This window comes from Dama dama, chromosome 33 (genome assembly GCF_033118175.1).
Source record: "Dama dama isolate Ldn47 chromosome 33, ASM3311817v1, whole genome shotgun sequence".
NCBI classification, from domain to species: Eukaryota; Metazoa; Chordata; class Mammalia; order Artiodactyla; family Cervidae; genus Dama; species Dama dama.
Window position 1 is genome coordinate 36,702,948 of NC_083713.1, and position 17,937 is coordinate 36,720,884.

General features: G+C 36.0%; 1 protein-coding gene across 1 annotated transcript in view; it reads left to right on the forward strand.

Annotated features, from left to right (window-relative positions):
• Window positions 1-17,937, forward strand: part of IFIH1 (interferon induced with helicase C domain 1) — a 55,942-nt gene that overhangs the window by 8,868 nt on the left and 29,137 nt on the right. The window contains exon 3 of the mRNA XM_061135485.1: window positions 4,285-4,425. Within this exon, the coding sequence (XP_060991468.1) occupies window positions 4,285-4,425 (141 nt within the window). The remainder of the gene's footprint in view (window positions 1-4,284; window positions 4,426-17,937) is intronic.

The window sequence follows — 17,937 nt, forward strand, 5'->3', positions numbered from 1 at the left end:
TTATGGGACCAGATGCCATGATCTTAGTTTTCTGAATGTTGAGCTTTAAGCCAACTTTTTCACTCTCCTCTTTCACTTTCATCAAGAGGCTTTTTAGTTCCTCTTCACTTTCTGTCATAAGGGTGGTGTCATCTGCATATCTGAGGTTATTGATATTTCTCCCAGCAACCTTGATTCCAGCTTGTGCTTCTTCCAGCTTACTTCACTTCTTTTATTCAGTTAGGCGTTCAATCAACGTGTAACGAGTACCAACAATATAGCAGACACTGCTCCAGGTGCTGGGGATATGGACTTAAATGAGACATATGCAGTCCCTGTTTCCATACACCATACTTCCTAATGGAATAAGAAACAGTGTTCTAAGTTACTTATACAAAAGAAAAAACAGATAATTACCAAATTATTAGACCAAAGAGTATATTATGATTTTATGTTGTATTATTTATGAAATAGCTTAATTTTTCTCAGTAGTTAGAAATATACACTATATATATGCACATATATATCTGTGTGTATATATATATATAGTGTGCATATATATGTATAAAATAATGTTTACATATTTATGTGTATATATAGACAAATATTTTTACTGTGTGATACTAAAAAGCCCTAAAGAATCACAAAATTAATGTTAATAAACTTGTGTGTAAGTGAACCATGGGAAGTAAAGTGCCATCCATGTTTGTTGCAAGTCTTTTTGTTTCACCCCAAAACAAATGCTGTGTGGTGTCATAAATTTGAAATGGCCACAAAGTGAAAAGCTCAAGAGACTCCCCCTTCTCTCTGAAATCATTTAGGGATTTGAAGGGATTCATTCAGCCAAAGATGGTCAATCCAGCTTTCAAAAGCCAGGAGTAATTCCATGATTTGTTCACTAGCAATTCCCTCAGTTCCTACTGTCATTTTTTCGATTTCCATAGCAAAGTTTAATTGTATAAGGAAAATTCCCTGTCAATAGGAAGCATCTTGAGTTTGCTTTAGTACTCTGGAGGGAGCTCAATGGTACTACTTGCTTGCAATATCAAGATTATAGTTGTGTTCTCTTTTTTTTGCATTTATTTATTATGACCCAGCTATTATTTCTATAGCATAACTCTAGTAGCCCCAATCTGCTACTTCTAAAGAGACTTCAGGTCAAATTTACAAACAATGATGGGGCCAAATGTCTCCCTTATCCCTCAAGGATGAGCCAGACTCCAGTGCAGATCACACCTTATGATGAGTTCCCTTTCAAGACCACATGGGACCATTTCCATCCATGACGACATTCTAGACTTGAATTTTGAAATGGCTACAGTCTTGATTTTTTTGTTCCCTGGGAAATTTTGGTCTCAGTGTATCAAGGGATATTTGAAAGAGCAGCCTTGCAGATCACAAAAGACCTTGTTACATCCATCTTCCAAAGTAGAGGGTAACTACGCATCTTACAGCTGTGTACTAGTTTGGGAAAAAAACTAGAAGATTGGCTCAAAAGTATCATATTGTCTGGCTACATTGCTTTCTTTTTTTGGAGGGGTGGTTGTTGGGGCAGAGCAACAAGTTACATACAACATATTTCTTTCTAAGATATTTTGGTGCCTTTTTAGAAGTCTTATTTGATTTTTCAAATTCTAATTCTTTGAACAATAGCAATCCTAGGTGAAGATTGCATGTGTAATAGCTGGGTAATAATGCACCTTATCACGTACATCTGTCTAATATTCACAAAACTTCCTCTTTACTTTCCTTATTATATGTCATGACTATGATTGTCTTTAAGTGTGTATTTCAGAATGGCTTAGGGACTAGTTTATCCAAATTCCTCCTGCCTGTGGACTTACATTGGCTGGCGGAGGTCAAGCACTTTATAAAAGGAATAAAGGCCCATGGAATCAATTAATTGTCTATCATTCTTTTCACCCTCCCTGGTGTCCTGACAGGATCCCCTTAAATTTGGGGCTTTCCTTCTTTCAACCAAAGTGGATGATGATAGATGTTGCCCCAGATATATGGGCTCTTACAAAGGCAGGGAGCAGGGTTAGGGTTTCTAAGCTGTTTTTTTTTAAGTTTTTAAATTAATTAATTTATTTTTGGCTGCACTGGGTCTTTGTTGCTGTGCCTGGACTTTCTCTAGTTGCGTATAGTGGGGGCTTCTCGTTGCAGTGGCTTCTTTTGTTGCAGAGCACGGGCTCCAGGGCTCCTGGACTCAAGTAGTTGCAGTATGCAGGCTTGATTGCCCAGTAGCACGTGGAATCTTCCTGGCTCCGGCTGAGTCGCTATGTGTCTGCCTCTTTTTGGCCTCATGGACTGTAGCCTGCCAGGCTCCTCTTTCCATTGGGTTTTCCAGGCAAGAATACTGGAGTGAGCTGCCAGTTCCTTCTTCAGGGGATCTTTCTGACCCAGAAATCAAATCCATGTCCCATGCATTAGCACGGGTTCTTAACCACTTAACCAGGGAAGTTCTCTATGCTTCTTTGAAAAGTTGGATAGAACTTACAATCTCCATCTGGGATTCAGCATTCTTACATTTTCACTACCCCTACCAGCAGTCAGGGTACTCCTGACAAACTCATTCCAAACAAGTAGGGCTTTCTTCTCATGTCCTCGGAAAATCCAATCAGGGATTCAGGAATTTAAATATTGTTTGCTGATCTGTACATCTTATTAGGGGAGTCTAATCCTGGTGCCCAGAACAGAGTTAGCTGTGATTATTCATGTGGTAGGGGCTGCTGTGGGCAAAATTGTGCCCTCCTCAACCCATAAATTCAGAGGTTGAAGCCCCCGCCACCTATGTGACTGTACCTGGAGGTCTGTCTTTAGGAGGTAATCAAGGTTAAATGAGGTCAGCAGAGCAGGCCCCAGTCTGATGGGCCCAAGGCCTTAGAAGAAGAAGAAAAATGAGGTCTCTGTCTCTCTCTTTCCCCACCATGTGAGGACACCATGCATGAGGAGGTCACGCTAAGCAATCTCAGAAATAAACTCTCACCAGAGACCAAATGCTGGCACATTGATCATAGACTTCGAATTTCTAGAAATATGATAAAATACTTTTTTTTTACTTTAGCCACTCGGTCTACGGTGCTTTGTCAAGCTGGCCTGCACCGATTAATACAGGAGACTGGGCTCTGGAGCCTGACACTTACTGAATTCTGGCTCCTTCATGTCTCTGGATGTGTGACTTTCACCAAGTACCTGCCCACTCTATGCCTCAATTTACTCCTCTGTGAAATGGGGATAGTAACATTACTTACCATTGGGATTATTTTTAGGATTAAATGATTTAACATTAGTAAAGCACAAAATAAATTGCCTATTATTATTATAAACCCCAAATATGCTTAATATATACCTATGAATATTATCAAATCTTCTCATCTAAAGACAAACTCCAAAGTCAGAACAGTTGTCTTCAGGAAATTCTCCATACACAGCACATATTTTCTCCTTATTCTTTAAGATAGGTTAATCAAAAATAATACTTTTAGGAAATTTTCTTTATGGCATCAGTCTCCGACAGATTGTACTTCAGAAGGGCAAAACTCTTATTTTTCTTCGTAACCCACAAAAGCATTTGAAAAAAACCACTCAGTGCATGTTGGTTGAAGGGGAAAATGGTCAGATGAAAGAAATAGAGGGAAAAAGAAAAGAATGATCAGAATATTTTATTAAATTTCTAAAAAATCTCCAGAAATTCAAAATACATGAATGTAGGCTGACATTAAAGCATATGTACATCTCATGTAGAATGCACAGTGAGAGAAAAAAATGGCAAGATCACAAGTTAAAGAAAAACTACCACCAAATTTGCATTTTCACTAATGCAGTCTTATGTGTGACTTTGTATCACTGAATAAGTGGCTTACTTCCTAAAGATGATGGTCAGGAAATCATCACACTTATGATTAGCATAATACTTAATATTGTATCGGCTTTTTAGATAAAATTTAGTCATGACGAAAGAATTACTCACTGTGTTCATATTAAAAATAAAAATACTGTGTCAGAATGTAAAAACATGTTCCAAACCTTTCAAAATGTCAAACCATTGAAGTGTATTTAGGCATATCTCTACTAGAGACCCCACTTGGTTTTCAAAATAAAAATAGCAGCCCTTTATGTTGTATAAAAACTTGCATTTCATTGCAGTCTGCATTCTGTTTAGAATTTCAAAGTATGTAAGTATATTCAGGTTAATCTCTATTAGGAACCCCTATTTGTTTTCAAAACACCAATGACAGTTATGTATACTGTATAAAAGCTTGCATGGCACTATTATTTACTTTCTAATACTTTTGTTCACAGAGTCTGAGAATTTATCACAAGAAGATGGTCTTGAAGTCAAAGAGCCACTCCTTTTAGCCACGGAGCAGCCAGCTTTGGAGGTCTGGGACATAGAGAATAGTTCATTGGAATCGTCTTTTGCAGATTCTTCTATAGTTTCAGGTACCTGGCGCACACACATACTTTACATGCACTAATTAACTACTTCCGGAAAAATGAATTGTTGCATTGATAACATTAGGATCTATTAAACAGAGGGAGGAAATTTGGACTTTGGGGTTTTGTATTTGTACTTAGATAATATTTCTGGAGGAGATTAAATGAAAATTATTGCTCTTTGTGGCTAAAAATCTTTTAAAGCTAATGCAATATTAATATGTTATGAATATGAACACACTGAGTTCCAATTTTATTTTATAAAGATGTCCATGGCTCTTGTCATGTGATAAATATCACAAGTGCATCCCATGATTTTCAAAGTACTTTCAAATACATGAATCAGTTTGACTCATCCGAAGTTCTGAGAATTAAATGAAGGTATTACCTTTTCCCTTTTTCACAGATTAGGGTGTCACAGAAAGGTTAGGCTGGGTTGTAGAAACCAAAACCAAGGTTGTAGAAAGGAAGATGAAAGGGTGCTAAACAGGAGTTTGCTTGAATTTCAGTAACTAATTGGTGTTGGGTACTAGATACTACCATATCCACCTCTTTTGATATGAAACAGGCCTGGAAGAATGAAACAAGTTTAGCTGTTTCCCCTCCCTACTTTTCTCATAATAGGAGACGCCTTCACTCCTTCCCCTCTGTCCCTCAAATGGCCACGTTCATTTTTCACTAGAAATAGTTGCTGGAAGTCTGTGGTATACTAGTAAATGCTTACCAAGTGGCCCTGTAGGGAAAAGAAAAAGCCCTGATGTTCAGGATATGCCATCTTCATGGTGTAAATACTCGCACCATGGCTACTTTCAAGCGTCCACATAATGTCACTGAACAGTAAGTTGGGAATAGATGTGCAGTACATTATTTGCCATTTATTACATGGAGACAATAGACTTAAATAGCCTCAGCATCACTGATGATTGTAAAATCTACAAAAATGATTAGAAAGTGATGAGTTTTAAGTATTCATTACCTTTGTTTTAATATAATTTAGTTAGTAAGTCCATATCATTTAATTTGTAAAGATGCTTGTGCTTAACATTAATAAAATTCCACAAAATTCCAGAAAATTTAACAGTTGTTCCTGTGGGCCAGTATAAGCTGACTGTATCACACTACTGCAAAATATGCTGTTTCAGCTCAGAAAAGTAATATAGCTGTGTGGTAGGAAATTTGGAAAACAGAGAACAAAGAAAAAAACCACTCCTCCTTTCCCAATAAAATACATTACTCTTCATATTTGGGTATTTGTTCTTCTCATTTTTTTTACATACCTGGATGTCTATATACAATGGCATTTCTCCTATATTTATTAGATATTCTTCTACAGCACGATTTTTAACAATTGAATAACAAGTCCATCTATTGAATGCTTTTTAATTAATTAACCACCTTTTGAACATTTAGGATGTTTCCAAATTTCTACATCATGAATAATGCTGCAATAACTCTCTTTGTATTTATATCTCAGTTTAATTCTTTTTAAATTTATGTTTTATTCTTTAAAATTTACTTTATTGAAGTATGATTGATTTACAGTGTTGTCTCAATAACTGCTTACAGCAAAGTAATCCAGTTATATATGTATATATATACATTCTTTTTCATATTCTTTTCCTTTATGGTTTGTTTATTACAGGGTACTGACTGTAGTTCTTTGTGCTGTAGAGTGGGGCCTCGTTGTTCATCCATTCTCTGTGTAATAGTTTGTGTCTGCTAACACCAAACTCTCAATTCACATATCTCCCTACGCAGTTTAGTTCTTAAAGACATATTACATAATTGAAATTTCTGGATCAAATGATTTCTACAGTTTTAAGGCATTTCATATTTAATGCCATATTTTACTCCAGGAAATTGTATCAAACAGTGTAGGGGAATACTTACTGTCCTGAAGTCTCTTGTACAAGAGTGGGCAATGCTGTTTTTAAACTTTACCAATTTGCTATGTTAACACCTGAATTTGAGTTGTTCATTTCCAATGAAAAACGTCTTTACAAGTTCATTCTTTTTGTTGTTGCTGTTGCTAATTGCCTACCTTCCTTTCAGGGCATTTATATTCTTCTTGCTGGTTTAGGTGAATTAGCTAAATGTATAGGGTAGCAATCCTTTGTCATAAATAGTACCGAGGTTTTTTTATAGCTTGCCTGTAATTTAGCCTTGTTTGTTTAAGGTGTTGGGTATTTTTAGTGGGATACTTCTGAAGCATTAATGTGCTTATGAGTCACCGGGAAGGGGGGGGGGGTCTTATTGAAATGCAGATTCTGTCCTTTTCACTTGCTCCCAGGTGATGCTGCTACTGCTGATCTTGGACCACAATTTAATGGACAGAATAGCACACGTGAATTCTAGAGGATCTTTTTTTTTTTTTTTAATTTCAGCAGCTCTGCTTTCTTTCAAAAATCATGATTGTATGGGAATGCCAAAATTACTACCTGAATGTGGATTTTTCACATTTTAATAAACTTCCTTGTTAGGCTACCTGACATCTCTGTGGGTTACTGGCTATTTTCTAAATTCACACTAGAAAGAATTAAAGCCAGGACTGAGGCTGGTAGTCGATCTTCATCTCAAATGAAGGGTTTGCATCAGACTTGCCAGCCTAATGCATCTTGTCAGCCTGCAGTATCTGTGAAACATTCAGACTCTCAGAAAGGACAAAATTAAATGCAAAACTTTTTTTTTTAATCTGTTTTCTGGGACTTCCCTGATGATCCCATGGTTAGGACTCCAAGAGTCCACTTCAGCGGGGCATGAGTTCAATCCCTAGTCAGGGATCAAGGATTCCACAGCCATGCAAGGTACATCTTACAAAAAAAGAAAAAAATCTGTTTTCTTACTATTTAATATAAAACATAAATTCGCATCATGTGACAAAATCTGGATTTTAAAATAATGGTCTTGAGGGACAGGAAAGGGTTTGTTTTCCTTCTTGGGGTCCCCTCCCTCCCTTTCTTTCACTTCCCTTTCTTTCACTTCTTCCTTTTAACAAATCTTTATTAAACTCCTATTGTGTGCCAGGCATGCGCTGTTCAGTTCAACACTGTAAATATTGTGATGAAACGGAACAGAAGTGGCTTCTGCCCCAGTGGAGCTTTCAATGATGGGCATGTCAGCCAGGCAGTAGTCACTCTGTAGCTACACAAAGTGCAGTGGAAGAAAAGTACAGGCTGCTAAGGTGTATACTAGTCTGAGGACATGTACAACATGCTGTACCAAATCTGAGGACTCCAGCCATTCAAGACTTTAACAGCTACTAGGCTCTGAGGTTCTTGTGCGGTCTGAACTTCTTATGTGGACTTGGGAACAGGTTCATCCAATCCATGCTGACCCTTTCCAGAACAGTAAGAATGGGTAACAAAAGTATAATGCCTTCGCTTCAGGCCTTGACCCTGCTCCTGAGAGATGTAGATCATCCCAGTTACTTGTTTCTTTTCTTGTTGTTCTTCAGAACTAAGAATTACTGATGTAAATGACTTTTAAAGAATCATTACCCACAAAGAAGTTATTGGAATTCTTTTGACAGAAGTTTTTGTTGCAAAATTAACTGTAGAAGGATTTTGCCTACGTTGTTATTATTTGGCAAGCTTAACAATCAGGATAAATATGAAAGTATTCAATATTGAAAATATTCAATAATATCAATTTACACAATTTTGTGCATCTTACTGATATTGATAATGTGTAATCTTTAGTTTGAAGTTCAGTACATCAGGTTAAGATTCCAAGTACAGTTACCAAGGTAGCATTGAAAGAAACTTATTACTTAAGCTACACACATTCTATAAATATGAAATTTCATATGCAAAAAGAAAAAAATGTGGCTTGAATTATTTCTAATTTTAAATTAGACTTCTCTAAGTTTTATTTCCAAATCAATTTCTAAAATAATTTTTTTCAGTGCACAATATTTTTTGTGGATACAAATGATAAATATTTATAGTTTTAAGACAAAGATTCTTTATATATTGTTTTTAACCTTTTTTACTCCTTAACACTCCTGTCAGGTAATACGCACTAGCATTAGTAAGAGTGGCCCACCGTGAAACTGATTTTAATCACATCTCTCTTTCAACCTGGGGGTGATAGATCAGAATTCCCTAGTGGGCAGTCCTGGACAGTCATTTTTGTCATGCCTCTGCATCGGGGGTTGGCATTTCTTCTTCCTTTCTCCTTTCAACTGCTTCCCCTTAAAAAGTGGTTAATAATTAAGATAGACCCACACTAATACAATAATCTGTTTTTTTCCCACACTAGTAAAATAATTTCTAAAGGATATTTGAATAGTTCTCAGACTATTCATAAAATTTTAATGCTGGATGTAATGGTTCTGCTTTCTGAAGTCACTGGTCATTTTCTAACAAGAAACTATTGGAAAACTTTGATGTTTCTCTGGACCACATGTCCCTAGAAAATATCAGAGGGACACAAAGCCCACATTCATTTTCTTCTATTAAAAATAATTTAACTATAGAAAATATACAGTTATCTGGTATATGTTAATTTTATAGGCTTATGGTAAAATTGGTTATGCAGTCATTTTTAATTTCTACTGTTAACTTTGTTAAAACAAACAAGTGGTTATTTTACTTATTTGACCTTTTTAATACAATATTTTATAAATTAGTGCCCTATAATTAGATAAAAACAAAGCAAATGAGATTTAAAATTAAATAATAAAATTTATTGTGTTTGGGATGAACTCACTTTTCTGCAGAGTTCCGCAGAGAATCCCCCGAACTTCTTTTACCATTTGCTGGATTTCCCTGTTACAAAACTAGAAAATGCAAGTTCTGCAAATTGGACAGCAGAGGGCGCTTTGACATTTATAAAGAGAGCAGAATGTCACTGTTCCCGGGTGGAAGATTATAATGTAACAGGATGAGTGTGCCATGTGTGAATACACGGTGCGCATGACTGTGAGTGCATGTGTATATTTTGATTTATATATTCGTTCACGTGAGGATTTTAAAATTCCACCCCAGCTAATGAGCTTACCAACCTGCTTGTTTTCAGACTTTAATACCTTCTTTTTCATATTCCCCCATATGTTCCACTCCTTAGGTTTATCCGGTGACATTATGCTTTGGAATATATTGTGGATATATTTTGCATAGATCATGTTCTGTAGGAGGGGTTTAAAAATTGACCTTTATAAAACAGCCTCCTTCTTTCTGGCCCAATCTGTTAGAGCATTCTTTTTGTTGTTGTTTTGTTTTGCCTTTTTATAGACCAAAGTCCAATCTTAGACTTGATCTATAGTAATCTCTGTAAAAATGCCACAAAATTTATCCTTGCACTTGCGGACCAGAATAATGTTCTATAGTACTAACCTCTAGAAATTTAGAGATTTTTAGAATCTCTAGAAATACATACCACATAGCACTTGAGAGCTTAGTGGGAAAGATAATTGATACAGCAGTCTTCAATAATACTGTGAGAGATCACCCATACTATTATGGAATTGCTCTGAATTTAGATAGCTCTCCTTTACATCTCTACCTCTTCTAAATTTAGTTATATTAATTATTGAGAACTAGAAATACTAGTACAGAAATCCAAGAGGCAAATATTATTTTGACTTAGAGAGAGTTTGTTACAAGTGCTATTTTATGTTTGTTAAAAGAAAATCTAGGATTGTGTTTTATTTGAAACCCACCGAGAGACATCTAGGTTAGTTATACGACCCCCAATCGCATAATAGTTCTAGGAGGAATACTGTTCGTATCTCAGGAGTGAGAATGTAAGTATTTTGATGGAAAGAAACCTCTCTGTGTGCAGCTAATACATGTTGGATTTATTTTCATGATTTTTATATGGCTACAAGCTTAAAGTTTTTTCAGCAAAGTTTCAACAAATGTGGTGATTTTAATTTGATCTTTAGACGTTATCTTCTCTATTTGAATAGGACTAGAAGCTGAGAATATGTTCTGGCCAAGCACTAGGGTACTGTCCTCACCCTTAGGGAGTTTATAATCCAGTTCAAGAAAACAAGTTTCATGCCCCTAAACACAGACAGTAATCTGTCTTTAGGAAAAGAGAATATGTTAAGGATAAGAGGAAAAGCCTGGGAAGACTTACCACAGAGGAGGAATGGAAGGCAGTTCATCTGCGCTTTGAAGGTCCTGTGTTGGATTTGTAAACAGAAGTGGCAGCCGACACTTTCCATTGTATGGATAGCATAAGCAAAAGTGCACGTATAAAGCAAGCTCAAAATGTGCTTTAGGGGGTATTCATAGTGGAGGAGGTTATACCTAATCTCTCTACCTTCTACTCAATTTTGCTACACACCTAAAGCTGCTAAAAAAAACAAAGTCTATAAAAATTCATCCAGGTATAATTAACACATGGGCAGAAGAGTCCAGTGGGTTATACAGTCCATGGGGTCGCAGAGAATCGGCCATGACCGAGTGGCTGAGCACGCTCCCACACATTAAACACAAGGAAATTAAATTGTATTAATAATAAACATAGCAAAATTCTGTGAAAAATGTGGGTAGGGAAACAGTTGGATTCCAGAGGAGCATTTATGAAGGAGGGGCTGGGTGGTAAGATTTCTAGGATCAATGAAAGTTAACAGGTTTCTTTTACTATGATTTTTACAAAGATTTGTCCTGAGGCAAAAAAAAAAAAAAACCCTCTTAAATGTTTATCATTTGGACAGTTATGGAATATTAGCCCAAAGCATGTGTGATGATTTCAGATGGTGTTTGTAGGAGAGTGTTTTGTTACAAGGATTTATCCATCAGGGTGCTGGAACGGGTTCCTTCTGGCTTGCAGGAGCCCAGCGTGTACATCTCTTCCCAGCTCCACTGGGTGACATCATGCTGGTAGCTTGAAATCAGCCATGGTGGGGAATATGAACACCATCAATGTTGGCAAGCACTTTTATTTTATTTTTGAACTAGATCTTTGTCTTATTAAATTAGATCAAATAGAACTTACAAATCAAGTCGTCAAATCAATGTGGCAAGCACTTTTAAATTGTCCCTTTTTTTTTTCTTCCCCAAAAGCTACTACTGAATATTTACCAGGATTTACCTTTATTTATCATTTTAAAGAATTTTTTTTTATGTGAACCATCTTTAAAGTCTTTATTGAATTTGTTATAGTATTGCTTATGTTTTATGTTTTTGGTTTTTTTGGCCACGAGGCAGGTGGAATCTTAGCTCCCCAACCAGGGATCAAACCCTCACCCCCTGCATTAGAAGGCAACATCTTAACCACTGGACCTCCAGGAAAGTCCCTACCAGGATACCTTTAAATGCACTTCTCTCCATACTCCTCAGATCCACGTAACTTGAATAACTTTTCCTGAAGGGTACCTACCAACCAAAGAGGTTTCCACTTCTCATCTATCTTGCATGCATTCCTACACTCTACATTGCCAAGGCTTACTTCCCATGTGGTCATTATGCTTATCACTCATAACGGAGTCTGCTCTCAGACTTTTTACCTGTTACTGACAAGCAGTGAATGAATGGGGCACTCTCGTGGGTATGACTATCCCTACAACCCTGTACTTGAATCACTATCTTTCTCTTTAAGGCTCAAGTCCAGAGGCTAAAGGGCACAGATGACACAATTTAAGCCAACATCAATATACACAATTCTAATTTAATTCTGGCTGAAACATTTCAGCAGAGTGAATTCTATAAACAGGAGCAGAGGCGCTCAGTGGATAGCCATGTGGGCCTGTGGCTCTAGGAGATTTTTTTTTTTTCCTTTGGGGAACTCATTTCCTAGAAGCTTGGATCCAGGAGAGAATATGCAAGGTGGGTGGAGGTGGCTTCTCTCCATTCTGCGGGAACACATGTTCCCTGGCACAGAGAGCAGAATCTGACAGACCAAAATGTAAGCGTGTGTGTGTGTGCGCGCACACGCACGCACAAATCCATATACATAGAGCTGAAAATAAAAGTCATCTATCTCCTTTCAGAAAAGATAGTTATTTCAAAAGAAAAGGAGATTGGTATTATTAGTAGTATGACAGTAAGCGCACTAGTAACGAGCCTGAGTCCTGCGTGAGCGCACATACATACACATGCGTGTGAAGCTTTGGGATGATCTTTGCTGTTCCAGACTTTGGGGATTATGCAACTAGAGGGAAGGAGGGGATAGTTGAAGAAGTGAAACTAATATGCATCGAGAGGTCAGAACTAGAATAGATATACCATTACCCAGCAAGTGAAATCAGACTATTTGCATACTTTATAAGCACTGCCTCTCAGGAGAACCGTAGGTTTTGCTGGTGCCCTTTCTCAGTAGCTCTGAGGCTCTGGCCCCCTTCCTAATGCGATGCAAAAACCACTTTCCAGCAAAGAGAAGGAAAGGCTGAGGCAAGGGGTAAGAAAGGAGGAATCTTCTATGAAGTTATAAACGCATTTTAAGCTGAAATTAGGAGGAACGCCACCTGGTAGGGATGGAAGTAAGCACCAATTGGTGTTTTACCTAATAAAGCTCAGTTCTTAGGTTGAATAAACAATGTATTTATCAGCTCATTGTTAATATAGCATTTTTCCAGCAGAGGGCATACTTTACATTGAAATAGATCTAAAAAGGCCTTCAAGGAGGAGGCTTTTTTTTCATTTGATATTTAAAAAAAAATTTTTTTTGGCTTCTAAATGGTATAAAAATATTTTAAAGTATTTAAAGTTCCGTAGGATATTAAATATATAATTTCTCAGATTCAGGTTAGTATTTCTGCCTTATTAGTAAACTATTCAAGATGTGATTGTAAAATGAGACAGTTTGTTTTTTTTTTTTCTCCCATGTTTTATAGACTGGTCTTAGACAATATTATTATAAGAAAAGCTGTTCTTTATTGTGTTGTTTACAAAATTATTATCGAAAACCCTATCTTTTAACAGAATATTGTTTTTCTTCATTTCAGCAGTTTCATAGGAATAACTGCTTTTCTTTAAACAGAAATTACCAACATATTCTAATCCATTTCATAGCTGCCTTTGATATTTTTCCTAAAGGAAATGACACCTATCTAAAAATTAATTAAACTTGTTATATAATCTAACTGTAATATTCAAAGCTCATGTAAACAGCCCCTTCATGAGAATTTAAGATTTCTTTCCCTTAAAGATTTATTTATTTGATCTAACAGAATCATTCTCACAATAAAGGAGAAAGTAGAAATTGCTGTCTATATTTTAAAAAGGTAAAAAGGGTAAGTTACTTGTTCGCAGTGGCTGAGCTCAGATCTGGAGACTAATTTGTTTGACTCCACAGCACATGTTCTTTTCATGGGAACGCCCAGTCTCCAATTGACTATTTATCTGAGCTATTTTAAAATCATAGACACATGACTTTAGTCATTAGGACATAAATCCAGATTGATACTGTGAAAAGTACAAAGAATGACACATGATAATCCTATATAATCAACTGCAGGAACTCTTGGTTTATAAATTCAATAGGTTGGTTTAATTTTTTCATTATATAACACTTTTTTGATCTGACTTTTTGGTGTGCGTATGTGTGTGTTATATGATTTTTTTAGGTAAATGCATGAAGAAAATCTCTGGAGAAAGCATTCTCAATGTTATCAAGGAACAAAATATTTTCTTTAATTATTAGAGTTATTTCCTTTAGTACTTCTGTTTCTATGAAAGAAAAAATATATCAAATGCATAAGAAATTGCTGCTGAGGAAACAAAATTATTTTTGTGTTGAAAAACTGGAGATTTATATATCCTTAAAATGACAAAGATAAAGACCTCTCTGTGTTCACTTTCATTTTAATTGTGATGTCTAGCAGAATTACCGCAATTAATTTTCTCCAAGAAGTATAGAAATGTTCCTCTTTTATTTGTGTGCAGAGAATATTTAGAATTTAGTGTGGATGTTTAATCACCTGTACTCCTATATAAAATTTTTTAAAAAGACAGTGTGGATGTTTAAAAGTAAAGTAAATGAAAGTTTGTGGATGAAATCAGAAATGTTAGTTAGCACAATAAAATAATCTCTAACTTTTTTCCCTGGCAAGATAAGCTACTTCAAGATTGTTAGAAAAATTGACATTATAATGCAAATGTTTGTATGCTTAAAAAAATTTTTTTTTCCAGTTAACTCTATGGATATAGTATTGTTCACTTGTTTACAAAGTTTTTAACAGATCATTGGCATGCTTGGCATTGGGCAAAAAACACTGGAATATTAGACTTGGATTCAAAAAATGAGATTCCCAGCTCTGTTCCATTCTAGCTGTGTGATGTAGATAAATCATTTAACCTCTCTGAGACTTGGTTTCTCACCTATGAAACTGAGGTGATAATAGGTATCTACCACAGAGGATGCTGAGAGCTTAAAATACCATTTACGTCTGTATAAGCACTGAGTTCAGTGTCCTCTGACACATTGTGGGTTTGTTTGCTGAACCAAAATAATCCAGGTAATGAACTTAATTAATAATATCCTATTTTAGTAGTATTTTTCTTTAATAGTCGTACATTATTTGTGCATGTTGCATTAAGCAGCTCTCTCAAACCTTATATATGCTACAACAAAGCTTGGGGAAAATCCTGACTTTACATATACATGGAGTAAGTTTAAGATAATGGTTTAACTGCTAGTGATTAGAAAATGAAATGAAAATCAAGTATAATTTTTATCTAGATTATACTTAGTGAAAAACTTAAAGATACAGTGTTTCATTTTAGATAATATTTGTTAGTATTTTTCAGTGTTTTTGGCATTGTCTTCAGTTCTCTATACCAAATTTAAAACAAGTAAAATGCATGTCAAAATTCACTTTTTTTGCCTTAAAAATCTTGATTTATCTTTCTAGATCTAGAATTATCCTTGCGATGACATTTTCCCCACCTCATTTTACACCTTGCCTTTTCCTTACAACTCATATTCTCTTTCATCAGTACATCTGCCCAAAACGCTCTTCTACTTGACAGTTCTATCCCACACTCGCCTCTGAGCTCCTAACAAGGCATACCTCTGGGAATTGCAAAGTGCCATATTTAAAATCTCTCAGTGAGATATACAGGTTTTCCCGTGTGATCATAAGGGATTCCTCAAATCTGAGTTTCAGAGCTAATCTATGACAACTGATAAGCACAGTATTTTCACATGAGTATATTTGTGTTGTGCTAATATACTTAAACAGTATGCAAGTCCACTGAGAATTTTTTTTTATAAATTTCTTATCTGCTTTCTTCTAACTTTTAAGAAAGCTATCTCATATATTTAATTGGTATTGGCTGTAATTCCATTACGTTTCCCAAGCTCACTAGGCTTATCCAAGTTGGAAGGGAGATGTCACAGCCACACTTCACAGATGCTCAATGGAATAGTAGTCGGCAATAAAAAGGAACAAATTGCTGATATAAATAACAATGTGAATGCAATGCATCTTGAAGGTCTTATTCTAAATTAATGAAGCCAAACATAAAGGCTACCTACTGCCTCAATTCATTAATATGACATTCTGAAAAAGACAAAACACAGGGACAAACCAACTCAGTGATTGCTAGGGGACAGCAGCAGGGAAGTGACAATGAAGGGGTTTGAGGACAAATTTTGAGGTTAAACTCATCAAACTTACCACCTAAAAAGAGTGATTTTTACAGGATGGAAATTATACTTCAACACACCAGACTTAAAAAAAGAAATAACTGGTTAAAGAAAAAGAAGATACTGTAGTTTTGAGGAGTTATATATTGTCCATGTTTAGACATGTTTTATTGATAACATACCATGTCTCTTTATCACCTGCTTCTAATTCCAGTTTAAGTATGTGACATTCAGGCTAGTTTTACTTAGCTTCGTGGTGCATTCATGCTCAGTCTTGTCTGACTCTTTGCAATGCTATGGACTATAGCCCGCCAGGCTCCTCTGTCTATGGGATTCTCCGGGCAAGAATACTGGAGTGGGTTGCCATTCCTTCCACCAGGGGATCTTCCCGACCCGCATAAGGGGATCAAACCCACATCTCTTGTGTCTCCTGCATTTGCAGGCAGGTTCTTTACCACAAGCACCACCTAGGAAGCCCTTACTTAGTGTAATCTTACTTTAATATAATTTAATTAGTGCATGTGAGATCTCTAGCATAAAATAATAATCTCACAAGTATAAATATTATGAAATATTAATTTTAAAGATGGTTTATTATTTATTGTTTATTTATTCATTTTAGACCACACTGCCTGGCTTGATAGTTCCCTGACTAGGGATTGAATCCCAGGCCCTGGCAGTGAAAGCGCTGAGTCCTACACACTGGACCACCAGGGAATTCCCCAAATATTTTTAAATGATGCTCTTGCCTTAGTAATCCACCAACTACTTGAATTTTATTTCATTTTTCAATCACCAACAAGTATATGCAAAGAACTTGTTGTACCTAACATTACTACATGGTTGTCAAATACTGTGAAGTAAATTGTGCTGGCTTCATTTTATTTTTTATTTTATTGAAGTATAGTTGATGTACAATATTTATATGGGTTACATGTGTGCTAAGTCGCTTCAGTTGTGTCCGACTCTTTACAACCCTGTGGTCTATAGCCCACCAGGCTCCTCTGCTCATGGGGATTCTCTAAGCAAGAAAACTGGAGTGGGTTGTCATGCCCTCCTCCAGGGGATCTTCCTGACCCAAGGACCAAACCTGCATCTCCTGCATTGGCAGGCAGTTCTTTACCACTATGGCCACCAACCTTATATAGGTTACAGGTGTACACAATTTTTAAAGGTTATACTCCATTTATAGTTACTATAAAATATTGGCTATATTTCTTGTGTTCTACAATATATTCTTGTAGCTTATTTTATACATAATAGCTTGTACCTCTACTAGCCCAATTTTAAACAAGGGGAAGGAAGTTAGGCTCATAGCATTGCCAACAGCAAATTTCACAAGTCTTTTAATTCCAAAACCAACATCTGTAACCATCTTTCATTTATTTTTACCAGTTTAGCAATAGTTCTGATCCTTGCGGATGGGATTGCATAAATCCTTGGAAATGAACTGTAAGGAGGGAAGCCTTCCATTGTGGGAAGGGAGGTTTTTCAAAATGAATTGATGCTGAGTATTGAAAAGAAAAAAAGAAACAATCAGGATTAGTAAGTGAAATGTGCCCTTGCCACTTGTATTTATTGTCATCCTTGATGGAAGCTTAGTTTAATTATAAGAAAGAAAAAAGTAATTTCCAACCTCATGTAAGCTTCTAGTGCCCCTGCAATGTCAGGCTTTCCTGATAGTCTGAGTAAATTCTTTGTGAGATTTTAGTTATGTGTATCACCCAGTTGCTGTTTTCATAACTTATCAGTAGAACCATGTTCTTCATTAATTCATTAATTTTTCTATAACATTAATTCTCTACCATTTTACATGCAGATGACTCAATGGTTTAAACATAGTGCTTATGTTTAAGTGATAATATCAGGCTCAGATATTTTTTTGGACAAAATTTACACAAAGGGGGACAACAAAAGTCGTTACTCCTTACAAATTTACACGAGCCCTCATATTGGATGTATGGTACTTTAAGTAGG